Source organism: Astyanax mexicanus, chromosome 19 (genome assembly GCF_023375975.1).
Source record: "Astyanax mexicanus isolate ESR-SI-001 chromosome 19, AstMex3_surface, whole genome shotgun sequence".
Taxonomy (NCBI): Eukaryota; Metazoa; Chordata; class Actinopteri; order Characiformes; family Acestrorhamphidae; genus Astyanax; species Astyanax mexicanus.
In genome coordinates, this window is record NC_064426.1 from 40,102,381 (window position 1) to 40,120,452 (window position 18,072).

At 36.4% G+C, this 18,072-nt stretch overlaps 1 protein-coding gene and 1 long non-coding RNA gene across 2 annotated transcripts in view; one reads left to right on the forward strand and one right to left on the reverse strand.

The window, feature by feature from the left end:
* The first annotated feature begins 502 nt into the window (after positions 1-502).
* Positions 503-12,677, forward strand: LOC111191054 (uncharacterized). Its single transcript, XR_002649341.2, has 3 exons — positions 503-588; positions 2,862-2,976; positions 12,574-12,677. It is a non-coding gene; the product is annotated as an uncharacterized LOC111191054 (long non-coding RNA).
* The window catches only part of coro7 (coronin 7), a 161,820-nt gene continuing 147,887 nt past the window's right edge, over positions 4,140-18,072 (reverse strand). Inside the window, exons 12-28 of the mRNA XM_049467626.1 lie at positions 17,729-17,874; positions 16,792-16,887; positions 15,683-15,775; positions 15,439-15,580; positions 15,179-15,354; positions 14,967-15,075; positions 14,218-14,304; positions 13,985-14,127; positions 13,128-13,232; positions 12,816-12,901; positions 12,583-12,724; positions 11,002-11,091; positions 10,784-10,900; positions 9,117-9,252; positions 8,229-8,320; positions 8,052-8,138; positions 4,140-6,329 (exon numbers count right to left, since the gene is read on the reverse strand). Coding sequence (XP_049323583.1) covers positions 6,321-6,329; positions 8,052-8,138; positions 8,229-8,320; positions 9,117-9,252; positions 10,784-10,900; positions 11,002-11,091; positions 12,583-12,724; positions 12,816-12,901; positions 13,128-13,232; positions 13,985-14,127; positions 14,218-14,304; positions 14,967-15,075; positions 15,179-15,354; positions 15,439-15,580; positions 15,683-15,775; positions 16,792-16,887; positions 17,729-17,874 — 1,856 coding nt within the window. The 3' untranslated portion in view covers positions 4,140-6,320. The remainder of the gene's footprint in view (positions 6,330-8,051; positions 8,139-8,228; positions 8,321-9,116; positions 9,253-10,783; positions 10,901-11,001; positions 11,092-12,582; positions 12,725-12,815; positions 12,902-13,127; positions 13,233-13,984; positions 14,128-14,217; positions 14,305-14,966; positions 15,076-15,178; positions 15,355-15,438; positions 15,581-15,682; positions 15,776-16,791; positions 16,888-17,728; positions 17,875-18,072) is intronic.

Genomic DNA, 18,072 nt, shown 5'->3' on the forward strand with positions numbered 1-18,072 from the left:
TTAAATGCTGGCAATTTACCATTCCCTGTTTAATGCTGTCAGTTTGCTATCCCGCCTTAAATGCTGCTAATTTAACATTGCGCCATAAATTCTGCTTCCTATTTAAAGATTCCACCTTAAATGCTGCTGATTTACCGTTGCACCTGTGTGCCGACACACTTCAGGGTTTAGATGCGTTTTTAGGCTTTTAAGGTGGAACACAACAATTCAAATCCAGAAAAGTTAGGTGGGTCGTTTATCATATCGGCACAACATAAGCAAAAATGTTTAAAATTCATAGAACATCTACTACAGATCAATGAGATTTAAGGTGGAAGGAAAAGTTGTGAAGAATAAACTAAAAGCTTTGTATGCGTTTAACATTGTATAAACACCCACAATTATTTCTCATTGTATAATTCACACCATGCCCCCTTAACGATTCTACCTATCATCTTGCTCAATAACTCTCACCCAATCAGAAGGTAGAGAATTAATTAGCTCTGTAGGTGCAATCACCTGTACCTCTAGCCAGACAGATTCTCTAGTGCTCGGGTTATTACCTAGCTTTTTAGCCGCTCATTTGATTTGGAGTGCGTGCGGTCATACGTAAGTAATATTTATCATTTTCTTGATGTTTAATGTTTGAGAAATGTTTGAGAAATGTTTAAATGATGTTTGAAGGCTAAACATTTATATAAGTGGGTCTTAGTTCTTTGTTTGTCCACCTGAGGGTGACAACTGTTAATTTGTGTATGTTTGGTAGCGTATTGCTGACGGCTAACCGCTAGAGGGAGCTCCCGAGTGAGTCCTCAATGAATAGGAGTCAATGGAGCTAAACGGCTAAAAACACACTTTAAAATAGTGTTTAACTAAATCTGCAGGATTTTCCTTTCATTTTAGAAAGTAGAATAAAGTATGTTGCTAAAAACTATCATAACGTACCTATATATGATAGAGTTTTTCTATAGTAAACTGATTTTATGTAGTAAAGGCGCTAGCATTACTGCTACTGTGATCTGATTGGTTGGTGAGCTAATAGCGTAGTTTCACCCATAGCATGTTTTTTTTTAAAAAGCTTTATAACTGGAGTTTGAAAGGTTAAATAATATGTCTGCAGTAAAGAAACATTTTATATTGATCTGTATTGAGTAAATGAGCAATTTTTAGTATATAAATTAGTGTGGTTTTATGGAAATATATTTATTTTGTATAATTTTTTATACTACTGTTATTTGGGCTGGTGATGGAAAATAATAGCCTACGTATCTATATATTAAGAGGGAAACGAACCAAATTAAAGTGAACTAGTCAATTTTAAATAATAGGAACTAAACTGACTAGTTTGTTTTAAGTGTGAACTGGCACAACACTGCTGACTGTGCTGTAACCTTTATTTTATATATTCCACTAAGCTAGTTCTGTATACATTTATTTACAGAACCATACAATTTATTAAAGCACTGCGCATTTATTCCAGTTTCTGTGGGTTGATTTACACCCAGTGCTCAACCAGAGCTGTTTATATAGAGACTATCCACTTTTTATTTCCCCCTTTATATAAGTAAATTACTGCTAACCGCTAGAGGGAGCCCGCGAGTGAGTCCAAAATGAATGGGTGTAAATGGGGCTAAACGGCTAAAAATACACATTAAAAATAGTGTCTGACTACATATTCATGATATTACTTTAATATTAGAAAATAGATTATAATATTTAACTAAAAACTTAAAGAAACCTCACCTGTATGTTTTAATTTCTCTACAGTAAACACGATTTAGGCAGTAAATGCGCTAGCAGTAATGCTACTGTGATCTGATTGGCTGATTAGTGGAGTTAAAGCCAGAGCGCTGGGTTTATTACAAGGCTTATAGCTGCACTTTTTTTTTAAAAGTTAAAAACATTGCCTGCAGTTCTGACACATTTGATATTATTTTGTGTGTTTAGTAAATTTTAACATTTTCAAAATAAATATGGAAACTGTACTGTTTCAGTTAAGTATTTTTTTGATAGTTCAAACTTGAAAATAGAATTTTCAGTGGAAAACCTCATTTTTTAGTGAATGAAACATTAATTTTAAATTTTTTAATGTTCTAAACTTCTCTTCTTCCCCTCACAATCAGAATTTTACGAAAAAATATCTAATAATTTAATCCAACCAACTTAAAAAATTGAAAATAAGAGTTCTTTTTTTCTTTGTTTTAATTAAATGTATTTATTTTGTTTGGGGCAGCAATGAAAACAGGGAAAAAAACATGCAACACCAAATGGAAAAAAAAATGAATAATGAAGTTTTACATCTAATTTTCTATTTTTAAGTTTAGCCTTAAATGGTCTGAAAATTTAACTGATAAACGGGACACTAACCAAAAATAATCAAACATTTATAAAGTCTGATTTTGCTCAATTGTTCCATATGAACCCATTCATTTTGGAGTCACATGGAAGCTGCTTTTATACAATTTAAGTTCAATGGATTTTTTTACCATTTCAGGCTCACTGGACCTGAAGAGTTTAAATGGTAAAAAAAAAAGTTTGATTTGTACAATATAATGACACACCCCTATACCACAGTTAAAACAGACTGCACTACAGTGTGAGATACTGGCACTACAATACAGTAAACTACAGTGTTCATATTTGTTGATAACAGTGATGGGAATAATGGCGTTGAAATAAACGGGGGTAAAATAAACTCAATTATATTTAACTACAAGGGGCTTACGGGGACGAGGAACACAAAAGTAATGCAATAGTTACTTTTATAGTGGAGTAACTCAGTTAGTAACTTTTTTGAAGAAGTAACTAGTAACTAATTACGTTTTCAAAGTAACGTGCCCAACACTGGTTGTTAATCATATATGTTTCCATTCTTTTTTAAGGCGTGGGAACAAGATAATTAAGTCGTGATCAGGGTCTGAGCCTCTTGCTGAAGGTGGAGTGTGATGTGAGAGATGTGAGCCAGAGCCTGTGGCCTTCAGAGTCCCCCGAGTCAAAGTAAGTGAACTGAACCCAGAGTTCATTGTAAATTTATTTAAAGACTATATTAAATCTATACAGGAACAAATGCAGAATTATTTAATAAACAAAAAGTGTAAAACAAACCAGAATATGAAGATGGAAATATTCGAGAGAGAGAAAGAGAGAGAGAGAAAGAAAGAAAAGAGTGAGGGTTATTTATAAGATTTAATCCATATAATAATTAATTAATATAAAAATATTAAAAAGTGATCTACTTTTTGAACATTTAAAAAAAAATCAAATATAGCTAAAGAAAGCTAATATTATATAATATAATAAGGACTATAAAAAGTGAATTATAGCAAAAAATATGGTCCAAAATTGGTTATATAATTAATTTATGTAAAAAATATTACAAATTTCAGATTAATAATGTTTTAATGCATAAACATTGCCAGAAGAAAAATACAGTATAATTTATTTTATTCAATGTGTTTTGTATCTTTTTATGATTTAGTTTTACATTGTAAATTTAATATTGAAGACTATATTAAAGCTATACAAGAAAAACATTCAGAATTATTCTGGAAAGAAAAAGTGTTAAAAAAACCCAGATTATTATAGTTTTATACTTTAGATTATTTTAAATAAGTATCACATGTATCTTTGAGGACAGATCTGCAGAATCTTGGTGAGATTTTAATCTCAGTATCTTCATGAGGGAGAGTCACCTGGAATAGTTTTCTCAGCGTCTTGAAGGAAGGAGTTCCTGGAGGTGCTGAACAATAGCTGCTGCTTTTCCTTCACGCTGTGAAGCTCCAGCTCATCACAATTAAATCACCTCAAATCACCATCTCAGTTCATCAGATTTAGATCAGGGGATTAATGTGGAGGAATAACACTTTTATTTTATTTTATTTTTTACTGTTTGCTACGTAATTCTATATGTGTACCTTAACTGTTTTCACGTCTTTAATATTATTAATCTACAATGTAGAAAATACATTAAATAAAGAAATAGAAAAAGACACTGAGTGAACCATATAGAATAGAAAAATAGAAATGACTTTTATAATAAACTGTAATTAAACAAGCAGTTAAAGTCATTTTAACAAACAAAATGATATATGATTAATATATATATATATATATATATATATATATTATTTAAACAAATACATTAAACACTCCAGACGTAATTTGTTTAGTAATTTTTGTTTTATTGCAAGGCAACATTCCCACAGTACAGAGGAGAGGGTACAGTAATGCAGTTATCACTTATCTCCACAGTATAAAAATCACCATCAATCAAAAAACTGAGACATCCCAAAGATCAATCAGAGACAAGATACAAAACACTGATGCTCATCACATTCAGAACAAGACTTCCAGTAATAATTCCCTATTTATTAATAACATGAAGTGTAAAACACTAAGAAGTGCTATTAACTAAATGATCAGTATCCTCCTGTATTATTATTAGTAATAACAGTAACAGCATTAGGTGATAAACATCATTGGCAAGATGATTGGCAGCTGCACTGATCACATACAATACTGTTAAAACTGATTACTGAGAGAGAGAACCCTTTTATTTAATAGAACCCTTTACAGAAGGTTCTAGATATTGTATCTGTTAGAAGTACAGAGATTCCAGTTCTACATCCCATCAAACACCAGACACTAACTACAGCTCAAAAAAGTGGAGTCATTTTACATTAATTTGAATTCTTTTTTTATATTCAGTTTATATTCTACAAATTATAAAAGCCATTGTAGATATTATAACATTTATGTCAGTTGTCACGTCATCTGAATTGTAATTTGTTCACCACTATTAAAATAATGCATACTGATTATTTATTTTAGTAGTATTATTTCATTTTATTGCCTTTTTTAAATTAAGAATATGTTTAATATTCCACAGGTCTGTTTTAGTGTATTTATTTTATTGTTCTACATATAGTTTTAATTTAGTGAGTGTAGAATATTCTACAGGTCTGTTTAATTTTCTGGATTTATTTAAAATGATTTTCATTATTTTAATATAGCCTTATTATTTGATGTTTATAGACCTTTATTTTTGAATTAACATATTGGATATTCCACAGCTCTGTTTAACTTTCAAAATGCATTTTCAAACATTTATTTTATTATATCTTCATTCTTTATTTTATGTTGTAGGTATTTATTTTAGATTTAGTCACTTTAGAACATCAAAATGATTTTATTCAATTTTTTCCAATTTTCTTAAATAAAAAGTCTTATACAATTTTTTTTTTCTTTGAAACAGCCAATTAGAATGGTTTTATTTATGAATAATTTATGTTTTTATATGACTAAAACACATTTAAATGCCTCTAAACATTGATTCCAAACTTTTGAACTGTAGTGAACATCGATCTTAATGAGCTCCAGTTAAAAACAGTAGGAAGACTGATTTGTATTTACACTGATAGTAAGAAAAAATAGCTGTTGTGCACCAAAAACCAGGAGTGTCTGATCTAATCTGGGAAGGGTTTAATTCCAGCCAATCAGAATGTGATTGATTGATCTGCTATGATCAGATGGAATTGATTAATCACTGACTTATTGATTAGAATAAAGACCTGCAGCATATTAGGATCCTTTCTGAATTAGACCAGACAGCAGGGGGCAGTGCACGACTCAGTAGGGGTGGGATAATATATTGATATTTCGATATATTGTATGGTTTTCATTTACGTTACATTATCGATGTGTGTCATCAAATATTAATATATGTTTATTGAAACATAGGAGCTTTAAACTCCCTAACACCCCCCTAATTAGGCATACTTAAAAAGTTTTTAATTAAATCCATAATTACTGGTATTTTTGATTTATTTAGGAGTATTTAATCCTCTTCAGTAACTGAGGCGTTGTGAAGTATCATACAAAATTGTCTTGATATATTTTGAGTATTGCAGAATCACAGTATCACGATATAATTATTGTGATACTGTATCGTGAGATGCCTTGTGATTCCCACCCCTAATGATTAAGTATAGAAAAGAGGTGTATTAATCTATACTACAGCAGATCAGATTTACAGTATAAAATCTGAAATTAATAAGAGTTGTGTGAGGTTTAGGATCAGAGTGCTCGTCTATTAAACACCCGTCTGATTACAGGAGAGTAAATCTGATGCAGGAAGGGTTAATGTTAATGTGACGGATGGAGGAGCCGGGTGGTGGTGGGACTGGAACACTGGTAGGTGGTGAAGAGGTGGAGGTCCTGGAGGTTGGGTTCAGATTGGCACTCAGGCATGGCACAGAGAACAGCAGCACTCCCCTGTATCTACTGGCACCTTTACTCATCATTTACTCCTCTTTTACTCATCCAAAAGGTGAGGAGTTCCTCTAGTCATCCTGAAAACACACACATATGAATTAGTAAGATTCGTAATCTATCAGAACTCAGTATTACTGAGTACAAATACTTTACTAAAGTAGAAATGTTGGTTTTCTATACTGTATTTGTCACACTATAAAGTGCACTTAAAATCCTTTTAATTTTTTCTAAAAAATCTTCAGTGCACCTTATAATCCGGTGCTCCTTATGTATAAATTTTACCAGTCAGGTATTAAGGAGCAGTAAAGCCACTCCACTAAAGTACAGAGTTATACAGCAGTTTTAGTAAAGTTTCTCCAGCACCAAGACTGGAGCAGCATTAGCTGCTTAACCATGGTAAACGCTAGCTCTTTCTTCATTCAGAGTTGACTGTGTATAGCTGGACAGAGCATCGTCTCTCAAAAGTGAAGCCACCACAGGTCGGGCGCCCCCTGCTGTTCGGTTGCAGAAAGCTGTGTAACCCCACCCATCCTCATAGGTTTCAATGGCAAAACAGAACAACTTTCAATCACGTTTTTTTCCAATATACTGTAATGCTACCTCCATTATTTAAATGCAACAGCTAGTGTAACCTTATATTGTAAATATTATTGTAAATGTTTTTAAAAACGTTATTCAGCTCTATTCAAAAAAGGTGTGGTTATTGTAAAAGGGCTGGTTAGGGGCGGGACCAATAACAGGCCGTCAGCCCTGCTCCGCAGCCTGTGACCTCGAGGCAGCTCTCAGGGGCCGGATTATTTAAATGAGTAGGAGCTCTCCACAGTATTTCTCCCTCCTCTGGTCTCTACTGCGCAGACTCCGGTATCAGAATCGGCAACATGGCGGAAGATTTTGGCTTCATTTTCATTGAAAGAATGGGAACGGCGACACAGCGTCCATCTTTTTTTACAGTCTCTGGTTTACCATGTTAAAACAAGCTACGTGGGATGAACCGCTAGCTGCTAGCGCCCTGACTTTACCGGAACACAGGGTTCCTCAGTGTAGCGCTGTCGGGCGGCATTTACTAGTGCTAGCGGTTAGCCATTAATGCTAATTCCGCTGCACCCAGCCTTAGTGGAAATCTAAGCATACTGTAAATTTACTACACTAAACAAACTACAATAATGAAGTTTTACACCCAGTTTTTAGTTTTTGCCTTAAGCCTTATAGTACTATCAGAAAATGTAACTGATTTCAGGTTCGCCCCACAGCAGAATAAGTGTAACAGACTCACAGGGCATTGCACAGCTTAAATCTCAATAGCCCCTGAAGTGCCCTTGTCTTGTCACTCATGTACAGTAAAAATGCATTAAAACAAAATGGTAATGAGATTTTTATGGAGTTAATTTTGTGTGAAACGTTTTTTGCACAAAAACATAAAATCGTCAAGCAAAAAAAAGAAAAAAGAAAAAAAAAATATCACAGAAGCAAAAGCCTTTTGCAACAAAATCCACAAAAAATCAAAGACTGGCAAAATCCATGCATGACTAATTTACAAATAACTGCAAACTGTTTTCTGTTTTAAATTTGCAACATACACTTTTTGATTTTTAAAGTTTCTGATTGCAGATTTATTTATTTTTTTACTTTTGCCACAAAAATAACTCCATAGATTTTACTGTGTAATATTATAAATAAAATACTATTAAAGTGTATGAACATGGTGTGACTGGTGAAATAATACTTGGCCCCTCTATGAATATTACGGCTCCTTACTCTGGAAAAATCCCAGATCTGCCACTGTTTCAAACCAAACTCACCCACTCCTCGTCGTCCACGCCCTCGTACAGCTCCTGCGGCAGCGGGTCCTCACGGTTCCCCAGCTTAGCCACCATAGCACTCAGAAGCTACAGCAGATACAACAAGAACAGGTTTGAGAAGAACCAGAACAGAGTCCGGTCCAAACAGACAGAACATCTCTCAGCTGTTAAACACACCTCCTCTTTCTTCTGCTCGTCGCTCTTCTCCTCCAGGTAAACAGACGAGGGGAGGTACTTCCTCACAGGAGCCTCTTTAGGAGCTTCGCTCACTGAACAATGAGCAAAACATTAGGAACAGAGAAAACGCAGCAGACATTAAGGCCCAATCTCATTTCACCCCTTGGCTCTACAACTTACCCCTACCCATCTGTTTGGCTGGTACACGCCAAGAGTTGGGGTGTCCTTATACTTGTTAGGTTGGAGGGGTAGGTTAGGGAAAAAGATAGGACTTGTTATCCCTTTCAATGGAGATTTTTTTAGATGCACACTTCAAACAGAGGAGTATGAGAATCACTTTTGGCCAAAGAAAACCACAAATGTAACCTAAGTATTTTTCTTTGTTAAAAGTGACTATTAGCACTATATTACCATAATTTAATGTGTAGTTTTAACGTTTTATGGACAAATTCTTCACAACAAGCATAAAAAAGATCGCTATTAGTTTCTTAGTAGCTAACTAGCTAAATTATGCAACAATATGGTGCAACAGATGGCAGGGGCTGCAGCATTTAAGGCGGAACAGAAAAAAAAATAAAATAAATAAAAGCTAATCAAAGCTAATTTCAGCTCCCCGTCACAGAGGAATTAAGAAATGGACAATAATTATTCATTTCTGCACCATCTCTCTTTCTCAAGACATACAATAAAATACGCCCTAAAGTTAACTAGTTAAGCAGCAGCAGCAGCAGCTCGGTTACTGAACTTGAGCGCTCCTGATGACGTATCGGGTGCTCTGTTTTAAATGGAAGGGTTGCACTCAAAAAGAAGCAGTAGTGGTAGGTTGTAGTGCCAAGGGGTGAAATGGGATTGGGCCCAAGAATGAAACACTGTGTGGTGCTGCAGTACCTGGGGTCATGTCTTTGGGTCGCAGGCTGATCTTGCGGTGCTGCCCGTTAGAACCAGAGAGCCAAGCTTTAGCTGTCAAAACCGACTCCCACCAAACCGCCGTCTCCGGGAACACGTCATCCTGGAAGAACTCTTTCTGCACATAGAACCACACAAACAACATCACTAACACTGTTCTGGACACCAGCATCTCTATAAGAACACACTGGATGGTAATCACTCCCTATATACTTCTGTTCGGTACAGGAGTTCCCAAACTTTAGCAATTTATGCGGTTCCAATTAATATAGCCTCTAGTAATATAATACAGGAAATTGACAAATCCTGCCCCTAACAGCTGGGGTTATGCATAGGGCTCAGCCAGGATCTACTACTCACTCAACTAACAACAATAGCAAAACCACCACAATCTGATACTGGCTCGACAAGAATCCAGAAGCACAGCCTAACACTATGTTCATGGTCCATTGCCTCAACTGCCAAGTAACAGACCTACCAAAAAATAACCTATGAACAAACAGAATCCCTCCTTAATCAAAGCTCACTTCCTTTAACTATGGCAACAACACACCTACCTAAGCACAATCACACACAATAAATCACATTATAAGTTGCGTGAGCAGAACACAGCAACCACTACCATCTGATACTGGCTCGACAAGAATCCAGAAGCATAGCGAACTATGTTCATGGTCCGTGCCTCAACTGCCAAGTACTCAGACGTCTACAAAAACTCATGAGACAAATTATTACAAGAGCAGGACCACACCAATCCCCTTCATCCAAACTCTAACACAAACTTCAGTTAAATGTAATGACAGGCCTAATGGCAGAATTGTTCCAGGACATTTAGCCCCAGTCAAAAGTTTGGACACACCTTCTCATTCAATGTTTTTTTTTAAATACTTTATTTAATTTATTTTCTACATTGTAGATTAACATTAAAGACATGAAAACAGTTAAGGGACACATATGGAATTACTGTAAGTAGTAAACAGTAAAAAAGTGTTATTCCTCCACATTAATCCCCTGATCTGAACCTGATGAACTGAGATGGTGATTTGAGGTGATTTAATTGGGATGAGCTGGAGCTTCACAGCGTGAAGGAAAAGCAGCAATATTGTTCAGCACTTTAAAAAAAATTACAAAATATATTCTGCTTTGTACATTTTTTTTTGGTTGTTTTAAATAAACCATAATTACAGAATAATTCAGCATGTGTTCCTGTATAGCTTTAATATAGTCTTCGATATTAATTTTACAATGTAAAAAATCATTAAAAAAACACAATTGAATGAAAAGAGATTGTACTGTACATTAGTTTTGGCAATGTTTATGTGATAAAACATGATAAATATGAAAACTTATATTTTTTGTTAGTTTTTGCTTTAATTCACTCTTTTAAAGACCTTTATAGTAAAGTAAAACATGTTCAGAAAATAGACTACATTTTATTAATTTGCAATATGGATTAAACCTTATAAATAACCCTGACTTTCCTCTCTCTCTCGCTCACACACACGCTGTGGTTCATTTCCTCATTACATTTTTTCATATATGTAATTTAGTACTTTAGCAGTACTAAATTGCAGTACTAGTAATAATGTTGGTGTAGTCAGTGCAGTGTTGTACTGATCCAGTATTAACTCAGGGGTAAGTTCACTTACTCGGACTCGGGGGACTTTGAAGGCTACAGGCTCGATGGTGGTCTTCCCCAGCCGGATGGCTCTGGCTATCTCCACATCTCTCACATCACACTCCACCTTCGGCAGGACGCTCAGACCCTGAATCACACAGAGGAGCAGTTCAGTTTCAGAGAAACGCAGACAGACTGATTTAACACTTAAACTGGGAGATTTTAGAGGAATCAGGAGATTTGAGGAACCTTGTGAGGCTCAGAGGAGCTGAAGCTGCTGCACTCCATAAAATACGGCGACTCTGAGATGATTTCATAGATGTACACGCGAGTGTCCCCCTAAATACATCAGGAAAAAATGCATGATTAACATAAAAACATTAACACTGTAGTTTAATTCATTTAATTAGGCAGTAATACACTGTACTGTAGTGGCAGTATCTCTCATTGTAGCTCAATTTTCCGTTTAGGATAAAAAGGACCAAATGCAATAAAATAAATGGTTTATTAACATTTAACCAAGTAAAATAGTTCTATTCTATCAAACGACCCGCCCCTAAAAGATCATCACCAAGTTTAGACTCCACCCATCAGCCAAAATCATCATGTTCATAAATCTCCAGTCATCAGGGTTACAAACAATAGCCAAAACAAAACATTAGGCCCAGGTTATTTTAACCCCATGGCTGAACTTTAAAGAGAGCCAATCATATTGCAGGATCAGAACTAGCTATGGTATAGGGGTGTGTCATATTGTATCGTGCAGAATATATGTATATGTAACACAGTAATGGTGCAATTTAGAAAAAACTATTATTTGTTGTAAAGCTTTAATGGTATTTTTTTTTTTTACTAAATAGTTTTTTTTCGCAGTTTCTATGTATGACGTTAAATTCTGCACTTTTTTGGTATATTTTGTTGCTGCTTTGTATTCTTTCAATCTTTATTTTGTTACATTATCATTTTATGCAAAATCTTGGTCTTGTTATGTTCCTCTTGTTTACAAAATAGACAAAGGTTTGCATAATTTTGTTTTACTCAATGTTATACTGAGAATAAAAAATAAAAAAACATTTATTTTAAAGTAGTAAACCCTAGAAATGAAATAATTTGCAAATAATTTAAAATGTTGTAATATTGTACCCCACACTATTATAATATTTGCATTAGTTAGTAGTAGCTCCCTAAAACATTGCCCTGTTTTCAAACAGTGAGGTTCAAAGTTAATATAATATTAATAGGTTATGTAGTCAAACCCTGATTCTACATTTAGTTTCTTTTGGGTTTCTGTGTAATATATATATATTGGTCAGCACATCATCACACAAAACTCTCTCTATAGTGTAGGGCTGGAAGGTTAACAGATAAAATCAGATTAATTAAATTACTGTTTTAATGTTTTTACTTTTTTACAGCTCCACAGTCTCAGTAGAGGGTTTTTTGTCTTCTGTCAGAAACCTGTAAAGAACTCTTATGTGGCAGTGATTTTCATATTTTACACTTTTTCCATATCTATTTTTTGCACTGTTTTAATATAAAAGCTGCTAGCTGTTCAGAAAAATCTAACTTGAAACAAATAAATGAAACATTTTTTTTTACTATTGTTTCTATATATTAGTTTTATACAGATTTGATTGTGCTGTATGGTTTTAAGTTTGCATATTTGATAACTGATTTAAATTATGCTGTTTTTTTTTTTACTATTTTGGTACAAAATCTCAGTTGGTATGTAAGAACTTAAAGACAATAGTAAGAAAATGCTCTTAATATTGAGAGTTTTCAACAGTATTGCTCAGCTCTACTTTACTGTACTGTTGTAAGATGGCGTACCTTCCCTGTGAGGAAGACGACGCTGGTGTCCGGGTCGTAGAACGGGATGAGGGTGGAGGGCGAGACGTCGGCGGCGGCGTTGGCTAAAGCTCCAGACGCTAAAGACTTAGAGGAGTACAGGTACAGCTGCCTCTCACTGCGACTGAAAAAAAAAACACACATACAATAAATACATACATAAATAAAAAAATATTTAATTGATTATTAAAAAATACAACAAAAATCCAGCTTACCAGTCAAATCCAGACACCAGCAGATACTGACCATGACACACCCAGATCACACGCCCTCCTCTGTGGCCCTCAGGCCCCGGGCCCTCCTGCAGGGAGGATCAAGCATAACATTATGACCACCTCCTTTTTTCTAAACTCCTCTGATCCTACAGGACAATTTGTATTTCTCTAATAAATATAGACTGTATCTGTTTCTCTCATAATGCTATGCTTGATTGGTGTATATTACATTACATTTATATTATAGTGAATGTGTCTGTATTATAAATAACAGAGTGAGGTTTTTTGATTATTATCTGGTTCTGTACTTGCCTGAATGGGCTCGGTTGAGGAGCGCGGGTCGTATAAACGCACTTTTCCATCTTTACACACTGTAGCCAGCAACTTTCCATCAGGACTCCAAGCCATCCCAAATATCTGTAAAAAACAGAATACATCATATAGCTACTAGACAGCGTGGGCATAAACAGTATTTCAGTAATTCAGCTGAAAATGTGAAACTCATATTATATAGATGTATTACACACAGAGTGATCTATTTTAAGTGTTATTTTCTTTTATTCTTGATGATTATGGCTTACAGCCAATAAAAACCCAAAACCAGGAAGGTGAAGGCTAGCACACGCCTCCTCCGATACATGTGAAGTCAGACTCCGCCTCTTTTTGAGCAGCTGCTGATGCAGCATTACCGAGTAGCATCAGAGAGCTAACACTCGGAGGAAAGCGCAGCGACTCGGTTCTGATACATGAGCTCACAGACGCAGCCTTGTGCTGATCCACATCACCTTAGGAGTGATGAGGGGAAAGAGCGCCATTTACTGTACCCACCCAGAGAGAGAGAGAAAGACCAATTGTGCTCTCTCAGGGCTCCGGCAGCTGATGGCAAGTTACATGAATAGGATTCGAACCAGCAATCTCCTAATCATAATAGCAGCACTTTAGACCACTGGACCACTTGGAGCCAAAACTGGGGGACTTTATATTCGCAGAGGGTCCTATCTATTGGCAATATTTCTTTACTACAGGAAATAGACAAACACAAATATCTGGACATATAGTGTGTGTCTATATATATATATATATAAGTGTGTGTGTGTGTGTATTTGTGTATGAATGTGTTATCAGTATCAGACAGTAAATGAGGCAGATTGGGGGGTGGGGGTAATGACCTGGTCCTGGTGTCCACTAAGCTTCTTGACCTCGTCTCCAGTGTCCAGGTTCCACAGCCGGACCGTCATGTCGTACGAGGAGGAGACCAGGAGACCGGAGGCGTGGGGGTGGAACTTGATGGAGTAGATCTTCTCAGTGTGCCCTGTGATTGGATAAATCCTAATCAATAAATCAACCAATCAAACACTGTTCTCCTCTCAGGGAAGCTCTGAGTGCGCTGGGATCATCTTACCCTGCAGGACAGACTCTGGATCAGTCAGAGTCTCCACCAGCCCTCCCTCTGGAACTTTCCACACGCGGATCTTCGCATCATCACCAGCTGAAAATAAAATTAACAGTTAATTTACTAAACACATATAGAGACACAGATGGAGATAGAGACAGACAAACAGACATAGATACAGGTGGAGACAGAGAGACAGGCAGACACAGAAACAGATAGAGACAGAGATGCACTTCTTCTACAGTCTGACAAATTTAAAGATTTGATTCCAGAAAAATTGCGAATCACTCTGGGGGAGGGGCACACCGCCCCCCTCGCTGCCAAATACGTCAGTACACGTCACAGCCTGAGAGACAGTGGGTAACACCTCAAAGTAAGACCCCTAAAATCCTGGGGACCCCATCCCAGAGAAAGTGATTATTATTATAATTATTGATAAATAATATAACTATTATTATAACCATAATAATTATTTTTGTTAATGTTATTATGTCTGTTATGTATGTTCATATGTCATTGTTGTTGGTAATTGTTATAATGCTTTGGCAACACTGTAATTTACAGTCATGCTAATAAAGCTATATTGAGTTGAATTGAATTTAATTAAATTGACAGAGATAGATAGACAAACAGAGACATACAGAGACAAACAAAGAGAGACAGATAGATAACTTAGATAGAGATATACAGAGACAGAACGAGAGATAGATAGATAGACAAAACATATATATATTTTAAGAAAAAAGATTATTATTTACCAACAACCAGCTTCTGTGGGTCGAACGGGTCCCAGCAGAGGTCGGCTACGTTCACTGAGTTCTGAATGGAGGGGAGAGCCGTGTCCGGCAGCTTCCCAGGCTGAGAGAGCTGGAGATCACAGGATTAATCCATATATTACATCTTATAAACACAGAATTAATTTAATCATAGTTTTCATGCATCTTGGCATCATGTTCTCCTCCTAAATCACCTCCAGCACAGCGATCTGTCCTCCGGCGGTGGCCAGGGGCACAGCCACACGCTTCCCATTGGCACAAAAGCCATCGCACTCCCCGGGCGTGGTCAGACTCATGCCCCGCAGGTTGGTAATGTGGGTGTCGCGGTGGAGAACGCTCCCCTGGATGTGCCGAAACTTAGAGCTCGGACCTGCAGGAGAACAAGATTACAGAGAACAGAGTGCCTGACTGTCTAACACTGGTAACACATGAAGAAGACTTGGAGATGGATTACCCAGCATGCTCTGGATGGCACGGGAGCTCTGGCTGGGGCTGGGCTGGAAGCCCGAGGACAGGCCGCTGGTGGAGGACGGGGAGCGGGACGGGGCGGCGCTGCTGCTGGGGGTGCTCACAAGACTGCTGGAGGTGGAGGCTTCCTAAAAAACAAAACATAGAGTAAAATAGAGAGATAATTATGTGTAAAATTGGTGATAAAAAGAAAAAAAAAAAACACTTGCACATAAAGATGATAAACTAACCTCTTTACTTTTCCCACTACGCAGAACCGGGGCGGAGTCCGACACTGCTTTTCTCTTCGGCCTCTTGTCCGGGTGCAGGCTGACCCTCTCTAGCTGTTATAAAAGAGAAGTGAGAGAAATAAATTGACCATTTTGGAGATACAAGGTTTTATAAATCACAGAATGGTGATTTACAGCCAAAACTTTGAGCAACACACTGGACCCTGTTTTAGTTATCTATAGACGAAACGTCATCCTTGCACAGTGCAGCTTGATTTAGGGCGTGTCTTTATGTCTTTGCTATCATAACAATGGGAAAAGTACACCTTGTGAGGCTTGAAATGCACAAAAGGCATGTACTAATTCTCTTAATTAAAATAAGTGTGGATAATTTTGGGCGTAGCCAATCAGAGTGTCACTTGCACATCATTCACTTTAAGAGTCAGGTGAGCTCTGACTTTTGGGGAATGCTATTTAAACGGCGCAGCTACCTGGACACGAAAGTGCTAAAGCAGCTCATTTACAGGAACAGCAATGATAATTTTATTTAGTATTCCAATTACTGTTTTTTTTTGTGACCCAATTTTTTGTATTTTATTTCAACAAAGTTTACAAAAATAACACACCAGAACAATAACATTGCTTAAATATATGCCCATCAGCTTTTTTCGCAACTCTATCACAAAACTTGAAATGAACAGTAAGTCGTATAATGAAACCATCTAACATATATAACTAGATTTTAGTCAATTTTAACAAATCTTTTTCAGTTTAAAAACAGGACGTTATTTTTGTGTTGATGTAAAAGTTAGGTTTGTGCACTGCTGTGTGTCCATGTGTGCAACAAGCAGGGGTGTATGCATGTTGCCAAGATAACAATAAACATCTGACTGTTGGCATCTGTCTAGTTTGTTTTCATCCACTGGAGCACCTGTGTTTTCCATTGCCAAGATAGCATCAGTGTAGATATATTTAAACAATGCAGGCAGAAGGTGTGAAAATAGATTGTTGACTGGGTGTAAGATAGCAATGAGCATCAGGACACGCCTTGCGCAGGATGTAAGCCTTGGCCTGCCCAGTCTCCAGATTTATCACCAATAGAGAAATTGTATTTTGAAAATATCCATTACCTGCTTGTTTCCTCCTTGCCACCACTCATCTGCTGACATGGCTGCTGTACGACCCAGTGTATCAGGATACAGGTCAGCGTGGAAGTCCTGCCCAGCCTATATATATATATATATATGTACACAGTATCAGTAAAAAGTTTGAACACACCTTAAATTCAGTGTTCTGCATTATAGATTAATACTAAAGGCATCCAAACTATAAAGAAAAAAATATGCAATTATTCAATAAACAAAAAAGTGATGAACAAACCAGAATATGTTTTATTTTTTACATTCTTTACTTAAATAGAGACAGCTTTGCACATCTCTGCTGGATTTCCTCAGTCAGTTTTATGAGGTAGAGTCACCTGGAATTCAGGCTTTCAGTTAACAGCTGTGCTGAACTCATCAAGAGTTAATTACATGAATTTCTTGTCTCTTAATGTAAAGGTTTGAGAGCATCAGTTAAAGTAAAGTAGTGAAGAGGTAGAGTTACAGGTATACAGTGAATAGTGAATATTTGAGTAATGTTCTAATCCAGATTATGAGAAGCAACAACTACTCAACTAAATAAAGAAAAGTAAAAAAAAAGTACTTTAAAAAATAAAGGCCAGTCAATCATAGAGGCAAATTTCAAAAACAAAAAAGATGATCAGAAATGTTATATTATGATGATGGAATTGGCACTCATCAGGACCGCCCCATTAAAGTCCAGAAAGAGCAAGAGTTTCCCTTTGTTGTACAGGACAAGTTCATTAGAGTTTTCAGCCTCAGAAACCGCATCTAAATGCTTCTTCACAGAGTATTTAGGTTTGTTTAACACTGAAGGAACACATAAGGAATCATGTTGTAACTTAAAATCATAGTCTGAATCACTTCACCATTCATTTACTATGTAGGAAAAAAAAACTAAAACCCCTGAATCCTGTATGTTTAAATGCATAAAGAGAAACACTACCTTGCGAGGCACCTGGTAGCTGACTGGGATGATGAAGCTCTCCGTCAGCTGCATCACCCGCATCACCTCACAGCAGCCCACATCCAGCGCCAGCTTAGGAACAGAGGCGATGCCACGCGTGGAAGCATCACTCAGACAGTGACTGACTGGAGTTCAGAGACACCAGAGAGACAGAGCTGAACATCATTTCTGATCTAGAGTCAGTTAATGATTTTAATAGCATTTTAATATGTCTTTACAGCAGGGGTCGGTAATAGACGCAAGCATGAAACATCCGGCCTGTGAGGTTGTTTAAACTATAATGAACGATAATAAAAATAATTAAATAAATAAAGAAAGAAAAT